General features: G+C 41.2%; 1 protein-coding gene across 4 annotated transcripts in view; it reads right to left on the bottom strand.

The window, feature by feature from the left end:
* The window catches only part of NCKAP5 (NCK associated protein 5), a 608460-nt gene that overhangs the window by 36696 nt on the left and 560786 nt on the right, over positions 1 to 10978 (bottom strand). For 3 of the 4 annotated variants that reach the window (XM_075070259.1, XM_075070260.1, XM_075070262.1), the window contains 3 exons: positions 6792 to 7106; positions 3058 to 3197; positions 1225 to 1354 (listed from right to left, as the gene is read on the bottom strand). In XM_075070259.1, coding sequence (XP_074926360.1) covers positions 1225 to 1354; positions 3058 to 3197; positions 6792 to 7106 — 585 coding nt within the window. The remainder of the gene's footprint in view (positions 1 to 1224; positions 1355 to 3057; positions 3198 to 6791; positions 7107 to 10978) is intronic. The other variant, XM_075070261.1, reaches the window with a different exon arrangement.

Below are 10978 nucleotides of genomic sequence, written 5' to 3'. Positions count from 1 at the left end.
ACCCACAGTGCAACGCTCTGGAAATCAATGCTAGCCTCGGACCATGGACACACACCGCCGAATTAATGTGCTTAGTGTTGCTGCGTGCACTCAACTTTATACAATCTGTTTTATAAAACCGGTTTATGTAAAATTGGAATAATCCCGTAGTGTAGACGTACCCTATGTCATGTGATGAAACCTCCAGGAATACATCCAATCAAAATTGGCAACTCTACTCTTGTTGCTGAAAAAACACCGAAATGGATTATCCTTGCAACTGCCAAACACTCAGTCCAGCTCCTGGTAGAAAGTAATGGCACCTGGGTGTCTATCTGCAGTATCTAGCTGCCTGTGGTACTTTTAATGCACTTATCACTGCAGTATCTACTGTATGTGCTGGGTCAAGTTCACCCCCTGTGCAAAGGACTGGCACAAAGTCATCACTGAAGTCTCCCTTAAATTCTCAGGAAATGCACAGGCCCTCAGGGCTTGAGTGGGTTCATTGTTGCACAGCTCTTGTACTGGCCCTATACACTCCCTTGAATTGTTTGTAGCAGGGAAGCCAAGGATGGAATGGGCCCGGACTTTCCCACTGCGAAGAGTCTTCTCCATAAGACACCTAACATACATTGCAGGATGGCTTCCACTGTTGCTGTTGCTCATGAATTACCTATTCTGGCGTTTGAATTCTGACAGCAATCTCCTGGGCCAGCAATCCAGCACTCAGTTACCTCAAAATTTAGAAAAAATACCCCAAGAAATTCACTGTTGAGCTTTCATGCTAAATTTCAATTCACAGTCGATTCTTGTGACTGAATTTGATCCTCAGAAAAGTGGCAATATACACTGGGAAGGCTGACAGAGCCTTAACTATAGCCGTGTAAACAGTACCCCTGTCATAAGACAGAAAGCTACGACCATGGCTCATTGGGTTATTTTAACCTACTACTAAATTATGTAATTAAAAAAAAGTTATCTTTAGAATCACCTTTTTATTGCTGCAATAATGCAGCTAAAGACTTTTTAGTTCACCACGGGGATTTATGAATAAAAGCCTTAGAGTTATGCCCATGGTGTAACAGAAAACAATGATGCGGATATATAATTAAAAATACATAATGGAAATTGTATCTGAAGAAAGATAGAGTTAAAAAGTGAAAATAACTACACAATGAAAGACAATCAGTTGCTGTCAGGATGGAGATCAGAACTACACATTACCATGTATAAATTTTCGGTTACCTCGTTTGTTCTTCATTAAATCTGCTAACTTTTCCCCTGCAGTTCCAAAGTCATTTGTTTCATACTCTCGCTCCGTCTCAGTGTCACCACTGCTGCTAGCAGAATAAGTGCACACTCGCAGTGCCTTGTCCTGCACCAGTAATAACAGCACAATGAGAATGACTCATATACTATGGCAGAATATTTTATTAGGATATAAAACATTTTGCATTCATCAAAGAAAATCTCAGATTTACTAACTGAACTACAACAATTATCATTCAGCATGTAAACATACGTTTGACAGTATGGGAAATAGCCACTATTGTCCAGATATGTCCCAAGAGTTATTCCTGCTTATACCAGGCCAGATTCTCCTCAGATACTCCTCACTTAGTCCCACTGGTTTAAACAGGACTCCTTGACTAACAGCTTAACATGAGAAAGAGTGGGAGAATCCAGCCTCTTTCCCTCTGTAAAACTGCTTTAAGGTTGCACACTTTCCTCAGGTAATATTTATTTATTTATTTGCATTTACAAAGTACCCATCATATACAATTTAAAAACCTCTCAAGTATTTCTAAGATAGCATGTAGGGCAGTCACACAACAGATGATGCGTAGGGCTGTGTAAAGGTTTTATCAGCACTTGTTTGGAATGACTAGCATAAAACATTCAGGCTTTACCACCTGTGAGCAATTCAGCCATTTTAATGTCATGCCCCCCTTCCTCTGTTTTGGCAGAGTGGTAGGGGAAGCAATAAACTCCACAATTAGCTCCTTCTCCTCTGGACTCCATGGGGAGGGCATAGACAAATACATTGCTTCCTCTGGAAATGAAGATCCCTAGTAAAGAGCAGCCCTGGTCCTGATACCACACTCCATGGAAATGCTGAAGATTTAGGAGTTCAGTGGCAGCAGAAAGGGCAGAGGAGGAAGTTACATCTGATATTCAGAATAGGGTGATATTTGTACCTGGTGTTCTGATTATCAACCAGATAGCAGGGTCCACAAGTACAATTATCACCTGGATCCACTTTTAAAACTTTTTTTTAATACGAGCACTTCTTACGGCAGTTTTGGAGATGCTGGTTTTTCCCATGCATTCCTCAATTCATCAGAGATTTAAAATGGCAGCTGTTTACTGGATACAAAGCATATTCTAACAACAGGAGTATGGGAGTGAGAGATAGCAGAACTCTAATCAGGATCTGCCACAGACTTGCCAATGTGATATTAGGCAAGCCACTTACTTATCTGTGTGTACTATAGAGAGCAAGAGTCTGGGCCAGCTTTATAAAGGAACAGGGGCACAAGTTAAAAAAAAGCATAAGACAAAAAGATTAGCATTAATCACAACATAACCAATAGTGTGAGACTTACATACTAGCTGTGAATCAGTTTAACCATCCCCTTTCTTGAGAAGGTTGTTTTTTTTTAATCATCCTATGTATCCTTTATCTCAAGGGTTCCCACTTGCTAACCTGCTGCACCTGTTCTTCCAACAGGGCTTGACTCATTTGGCACTTCTAATCATTCATAGCCCTGCACCCATCAAAAGTAGCTTTTATACAAGTGTATGCATTTGCGTATTTGTTCTTCTCATCATTTATAAGGAAGGATTGAAAGAGAGAGAGATCATTGTAGGGATTAACAAAATGACAGAAACCAAAAGATTATTTTACTGTTTACACTACAATGATATTACGTCCACTCACTCATACCACACCAACAGCAAAACCTAAATCAGGAAAGAACTGTATCTCCAAAATTTTGACTCTTGGCAGTTAAGTATGGCCTTTAGACTAAATATATATGCTAGTTACACCACGGGCATTTTTCTTTCAATTTATACCTTTGTTTTTTTAGTGGCTTTCTTGCTGCTCCAGTCTGCAAGAATCTCCTTGTTTTCCACATTTTTTTCAGTATGCTCTAATGAAACAGAAGTCACCAGAATTTGTCCGTGTTCACTTTGCTTTGGAGGGTTAATTATTCCTGAATTCAGAAAGAGATTAGGCAATTTATGGATCTCATCATTATTACACTAACAACAACGTTTGATTGTGTTTAGGAGTAATCCAGTGTTCAATTATGGGTCAGAGTCTGACACTTCTATTCATGTCAAATCATCCCAGTCTTCAATGGAACTACTTGTATAGTAAGGTGCTGTTCAACATAAGGGTGGCAGAATCTTGCCCAAAGCACTTCCCAGTTATCAGGAGGAGAGAAGAGAAGAGAAGACAAAATTTAAAGTCAGTCTTTGACTTTTAAAATATAAACTCTTTGCAAATGAGAAACAAAATGTTACAATGATTTTTAGGAAATTGTTAGAAGAGCTGTACTGTTATTTTATATTGTGATGGAGAGAAACATAGCAAACTCAGTTTGTTGACAAAGACACAAATAGGAAATTATACTTTGCTCCAGAAATTGTTTAGATCAAATAGTTCTTTTTATTTACTACATGTATATTATGTAAAACCAAAATTTAAGAAAATAAGCTGCGCTTTGTAGAATAAATTTATACTTGTGTTTTTGGAGAAGTAGGGTAAAGAAGAAGGACCAGATAAAAATATTCCAGGACGGAATGAGTTGACCTCACAATCTGATGTATTCTACTTTTTTTGCATCTCTTCATGACAATTTAATTAAGATAGAAACCTTACAAGGTTGGTGCAGTGAATAGTAGCATTAAAATCAGTGCAATCTTACTGCTACCAACTTCTTATGAAGCAATTCAGTGCTAGCAGTTTCTATTCAATTTGTTATAATGACAGTGTTTAATCATGGAGTCTACTCTAGAGCACACTGCTGAATTGAGGTCACACATGTGGCTATTCAAGCATGTAGCATATAATCTATAACTAAGATTTCTCTTCTGAATCTCTCTTAGCTGTGCCATTAATTAACAATACATTTCTTTCGAAAATAATATGTATTAAAATATATTTTATTTAGCTTTGATTCAAAACCTGCAGGGGAGTTTGCAATAAACACCACAATATGTGTTTGCACTCTAATATATTGCAATGGGAATATGGCTAAATCAACTACATTCCAAAATGTTTAATTAAAAACCTTCTCATATACATTTTGATGAAAGACTATTTAGTCTTAGGTTCAATTTAAATAACAGCAATTTAGCAAAACATACTTTGGTGGCTTTACCCTAAATTTAAACCTGATGTCTAGCCTTACATGATCATTACATGAGATTTCTTGTATGAGGGCAATGTGGCACAGAGTCATTCAAGTTAAATGAATCAGTGTCATTTTTTTAGTTGCAATAAATACTCTACCTTGACAAAGTGTTAGCAAAAAAGGTTCAGCCTGTAGATTTTTTGCTGGGTTTTTAATAGTTCTCTTTTTAGAATGGAAACTCTTTAGGGCAGGGACCACTGTCTCTTAGTATGTGTTTATATGTTTTAATCTAAGGCTAGATCCACAAAGGGATTTAAATATTTAATTGTCACTTTGGGCACCTAAACCCAAAATGTAGATCCTCAATGCTCCTGTTCAAATGCTACCTAACCCTGTAGAAGCCCACATTTCCATTGGAAAGTCCCCATGGCACCTACACTTCTGCCACTGAGCATGCACAAAGCTACCCAAGTCCTGACACCCAGCACCTGGCTCCTACCTAAACCACAGTGGGATCTTCAAACTAGATGTTCCCCCACCTAACTCACCTGTAGAGCCCGATCAAGTGGGCATTCTCAGAGGATACCTACTAACACAGAAGAAGGTGGTAGTATAGCCCAGTGGCTAAAGCATTTACCTGGGATGTGGTCATTGGAGCAGGGGCTTGGCTCAGACTCTTCCACATCCCAGGTGAGTGCACTAATCACAGCCCTACAGAGTCACCTTCTCACCTTCTGGCCCAATGGATGTTTAAATAGTTCATAGAAAGTGGAACAGCTTCAATAGGAGAGATTTAAAGCTGCATCCAGAATACCATGTAACCCAGTGGTTAGGATATTCACACAGGAAGTGGGAGACCTGGGATCAAGTCCTTTCTCCAAATCAGGCAGGATGGATTTGAAGCTGCACCTCTCATTAGGCTATAGGCTATACAAGGGGTGGAATAGCTGCCCCTATTTTTTGGAGAGAAAGGCCTGAGCTGATTTAGGTGTCAGAAGAGGTTTCATGGCTGTGAATCCCAAGCAGAGGGAGGTGCCTGACTCCCTTTGAGAGATGGAGCCCAGGCCGCATCCCTCTCCTCGGCACTAGCTTAAACAGCTCCCTGCTCAGTGACTCCCATTCTTAGCCACCTAACTCTCCTCATGCACTGAATAGAAAGCCTAGGTGTCTAACTCAGGGCTTGGATTCCACTGTGCAGCAAGGAGCCTAAACATTAGATGTCTATCTGCCCTTTGCGGTCTAAGTGGACAGTTTTTAACAGCAAAGACCACCCATCCTAACAGGGGCTTTTGCGCATTCCCATAATATAAAGAATACATAATACTGAAGTAGGAACAATTAAAATGTGTACACCACCAAAGCAGTTTAATTTACTCTGTTATTTGCAATATTTCCCATTTTAAGTACAGAAATTACTCCATGATAAAGATAAATGCTGCAGTGTAATAAACATCCATTTTTTACTAGCACTTGTACTTTTAGGCCACAAGCCTGCAAACACGCATACACACATGTACCTTTACACATTGGCAGTCCCATTGAACTCAGTGAGACTATATTCAATTCAGTTTGTATATATATAGATACTCATGTGTGTGTTTGCTGGATTGGGGCCTTAGCATGCGTCTTTCATTGTTCAAGAGCTATTCTTTTATATATCAGAGGGGTAGCTATGTTAGTCTGGCTCTGTAAACGCAGCAAAGAATCCTGTGGCACCTTATAGACTAACAGATGTTTTGGAGCATGAGCTTTCGTGAGTGAATTGCATCCGACGAAGTGGGTATTCACCCATGAAAGCTCATGCTCCAAAACGTCTGTTAGTCTATAAGGTGCCAGAGCATTGTTTTATATGCTATAGTTAATGCACATTTTGCTGATACATCAAAAAAAGTGTTTTTACTACTGTCTATAAATATATTTGTACAGTTTAGTAACACATCAAAAGACTTATGTTTATAGTTGAGGCAAAATATTCATTGGTATAGAATTTATGCACTGAGTCCAAATTACTTTGTATTCCAAGTTCAGTTTTGAAAGCAAGTGTTTATGAATGTATCATTTTAACATTTAATATCACAATATGGCCACTGACAGCAAATTGAGAGCCTGACCCTGAAAGTTGTTGAGCACATGAAATTCTTATTCAAATCAATGGGAATCACCACTGTTCTGAGGGTTGGTCCTACTTTTCTCTCAAATATAGTTTCTTGAGGAAGGGATTTAACATTTTGCACAATTTTCTTTGAGGTACAGATATGCATTACGAGCAACCAAATTTCCATTGGTCTCAGGTCAACAACTTGATAACCTTATGTATTCACATAAGGAATCTTTTCTGCTACAGGCTTAGCATTCCCATTATCTAACGTCATTATTACAGGGCTTCTGTTAATGGAAATAGACATTAGGGCAGAAAGAATCTAATTTCCAGTGTAATTGGCATTTTACCTGAGGAGACTGGTTTGGGAAGGCGACTTTGAAAAGGTCGTACAACTTTGGCAGTCATGGTAGGATCAGATGTTGAATGACTAATCATGCTTTCCACAGAGTCTGGGCTCTTAGCTGTTGAAGGCACTTCTCGCTCAAGAGTTTTGGCTTTTATTGAAGAACCTGAAGGAAGCGCTTGCTCAGGAGACTTGAAGTCTTCAGTTTCTAAAGTTGATTCTTGCTTAGAAACATATCGTCCAGTTGACCGGTTTCCTGAGTCTGGGAGAGGAAAGGTTCCTATCCCACTGTCCAATGTTCTCATCTGGCAGCAAGACTCTAGGAAACAGGAAGATTGTGTGATGGGAGTGAGGCTAAAGGAATCACTAGTATTTAAAGACAGTGAAAGGGGCTACGGGAAAAGAGAGTATCTTGAAAGGAATGTTTTAAGGAAAGAAAAACATTTCACATTTAGCAAGTGTCAATTGTAACTTATAGTATTTCACCTGAAACATCTTTTTAATTAAACACAGCAAAACATCACATTCAAATACAATTAAACCACAACAAAAAGATAAAAAGCAAGACATTCTAAGTGGCATGACTTAAACTCTTGTTATGACAATGGCTAAAAAGACATGTACTAGAAACTAATTACTGCTCTTAATGGTTGGTATGAATTTCTTTAACAGTTTGAAGAGAATTCAGAGAAGACCATTAACATGATTAAGGGTTGGAGGTAGGCTTCCAGGAAAAAGTAAAAGAATTAAGAGTGCAGTGCTCTCCTTCCTGTGTGCAACATGTACAATAGGAATTCATTCTTCCTCTAGGAAGGAAAGGGGTGCTAATGTGTCACTGCCAGAAGTCATACCACCAATTCTTGCAGATGACCAAGATCTACAGGATTACTTGTAGATATCAGCCCCTAAGGATTCCCCAACAGGCCTACCATAGCACATGGTAAGACAGCTCACATCCCTGCCTTCTTACACTTTGGCTCAGCTGATGTCATCTAGTCACACATGCCCTATGCACTGTCTATTCAAATTGTAGAGGAGCAGTTACTGCTGATCAGGGAAACAAGTGTTTTAGCTGGTAAATTCCTGACAGGGGGACATGACTCAAAGCCTCATACTAAATCCCTCTCCCTGGGTCTTCTCAACTGGGTAGTGTTTGGCTCCACCACAGCAGCCATGGAGTGGAGAGAGCGATGCAACTGTATCTCCCCTACGTGGTGGATGGGATGCAGTTGCGTAATCCTATCCCCTCCCTCTCTATTCACTCACATAGACTTCCCCTCTGACATAGCTAGCTTGGGCAAACAACCCAGAGCGAGTATTATGGCAATTTACCTATATTTTAAGAGTGCAAATACCAAGGAGGAAACTTTAGGACTAATGGCTTGACTAAGCAAAATTTAGGTTAAATATCTGGAAACATATCCTGACAGCAAGATCTATCAGGCTGTTGCAGATACTCCCAAAAGAAGTGGTGGAAGTCCCATTGCTTGAGCAATTTAAACCTGGACTGGAAAAGGGACTTGAGAGTATACGGTAGCAAGCAATTGTGCCCTGGTAAGACATGCACAATATGACCTAATAGGTCAGGGTCAGTGGGCAAACTTTTTGACCCAAGCGCCACATTGGGATTGTGCAACTGTATGGAGGGCTGGGAAGGGAAGGCTGTGCCTCCCCAAACAGCCTGTCCCCCACCCCCTATCCATCCCCTCCCACTTCCCATCTTGACTGCTCCCCTCAAAACCACCAACCCATCCAATCCCCCCTGCTCCTTGTCCCCTGACTGCCCCCTCCAGGGACCCCCACCCCCCATCCAACCTCCCTGCTCCCTGTCCCGTGACTGCCCTGATTCCTATCCACACCCCTGCCCCGACAGCCCCCCGCCGGGACACCCACCTCCTATCCAACCGCCCTCTGCTCCTCATCCCCTGACCACCCCCTCCCAGGACCCTCCACCACTAACTGCTCCCCCAGATCTCACCCCCTTATCGAACCCCCCTGCTCTCTGTCCCCAGACTGCCCTCTCAACCCCTATCCACATCCCTATCTCCTGATAGGGCCCCCGGGACTCCTACTCCCAACCCTCCTTGTTCCCCATCCCCTGACTGCCCCCCCAAACCTCTGCCCCATCCAACAGCCCCCTCCTCCCTGACTGCCCCTCAGGACCCTTGCTCCCTTACCCAGTCCTCCCACTCCCCACCTCCTTACCAGCAGCAGGAGCTCGCAGCCGCAACACCCAGCCAGAGCCAGCTGTGATCCCCATGCTGCCCAGCGGGATTGGTGTGCCAGAGCATAGCTCACATGGGAGGGAAGACAGCGGGGGAGGGGCCGGGGACTAGGCTCCCCGATCGGGAGCTCAGGGGCTGGGCAGGATGATCCCGCCAGCTGTAGTTTGCCCAAGTCTGTAATAGATCTTTTCCATCTCTATTTTCTATGCTCCTATGTACTGATCTTTTTATGATATTCCTATTTGCTATTTAACACCATCATAGTTAGCAGTGCTCTGTCAAGTCATAGACTCATAGACTCGTAGGTCAGAAGGGACCAATATAATCATCTAGTCTGACCTCCTGCACAAAGCAGGCCACAGAACCCTACCCATCCACTTTTATAACAACCCCTAACCCATGACTGAGTTATTGAAGTCCTCAAAATTGTGGTTTGAAGACCTCAAGACATCTCAGGTTAGTGTCCTAATCACCAGGCTATTCGGTATTCTGGGGAAGGTCTCTCTTTTAACCCTCACCCCAATCCTAGATCCAAGAAACCTCCCCAACAAAATATGTTTCCACAAAATATTTCCATTTTGACACAGCATTTTCCTGACTAAAAAATGTTTTGTTGAAAAAAGTTAAAGACCAGTCCAATGTCATGACCTCAATTCAAAGCAGTGAGAAAGTTTTTGCTACCATAACATTTCTAACTAAACTTTGTTAGCTCCCTCCCAGAACCTTTAGAATTGCCTGTTTTATTTCTGTACTCCAGAGCAGGTCAACTTTCATTACATTAATAAGCAAAGTAGTTACACTCTGCAGTTTGAATATAATTAACTGGAAATAATAAAACTGATCAAGTTTCTTGAGCATATCCTGAAGGTCAACAGATTTGGGCTATATCAAACCAACTGTGGTGTGTGAGGGGGTGAGGAGAAATTGTCCAATAAGGATCATTAGGCAGGAATAGTTTAAGATCCTGGAGTGAAGATCACAGCATTTTGCTCACTACGATCCTTAACAGAGATGGGGGGAAAGCAGCAGAAGAGGTCTGTTCCTCATATTTTAATGTGGGGTGTGTGCATACACAAACAGGGCAGGGGAGGGAAGAGCAGAAGAGAAAGGATGGTGATCTTAGAATAGCTGTTCTGGGTGGACACCACTTTCTCATGCTCCTGTAGTTAGGACACCTGAAACATGAGAGGGATAAAGCTAGTAAGTGGCTTCAGAAGATGCAGTTTAAGCAGAAGTGGCTTCACCATGGTCAGATGAAGACTGAGAGGAGAGGCTATCCCAGTTAAAAAACAACTCAGCAACAGTTTGGAGGCCACTGTCAAAGCTGTGCTCCTTATTCTATGAAATACCATAAGAAGAGTGGACAATTCATTACACCTTTAACTAATAGTCACAATTTTTTTACCTGTTGACACCCTAACACATTTAGATCTATAATGACTAATAGTTTCCTGGCTAACGAAAGCTTGGAAGACAGTTTATTCATAAGAATTCAAAGTTTACAAGCGTGCGTCCAGATCTTCTGTATATCCCGGTCCTTCTCCGTGTTAGCAATACCCCCCAGCTTTGTATCATCCGCAAACTTTATTAGCACAGTCCCGCTCTTTGTGCCAAGGTCAGTAACAAAAAGGTTAAATAAGATCGGTCCCAAAACCATCATGTTCTGTTATTTTTCCTTGGCAGTATTTCTAATACTCTTAGAGGTATGAAAATATTTCTCCCTTACACATTTTGCCTGTCTGCTTCTGAAATAATGTCTGTTTTCACTTAATATTTTTATCTTAACTTGATATTGGTATAAGAAGTTATCTACCCCCCCACAGAAAAAATTTGTTAGGTGGCTATTTATGTTTCAGTTTGTTGTCAGAGGAGTAGCGGTTGTATCTAGCTATCTATCGTAGGTACTTATATGGCCCCTAATTACTGTAGTATATGAGTGTACCACAGTCTTTAATGCATTTATCCT

Source organism: Chelonoidis abingdonii, chromosome 10, assembly GCF_003597395.2.
Source record: "Chelonoidis abingdonii isolate Lonesome George chromosome 10, CheloAbing_2.0, whole genome shotgun sequence".
Classification (NCBI taxonomy): Eukaryota; Metazoa; Chordata; order Testudines; family Testudinidae; genus Chelonoidis; species Chelonoidis abingdonii.
Note: the sequence above shows the minus strand (reverse complement) of the source record. Positions and strands in the feature narration are given on the sequence as shown.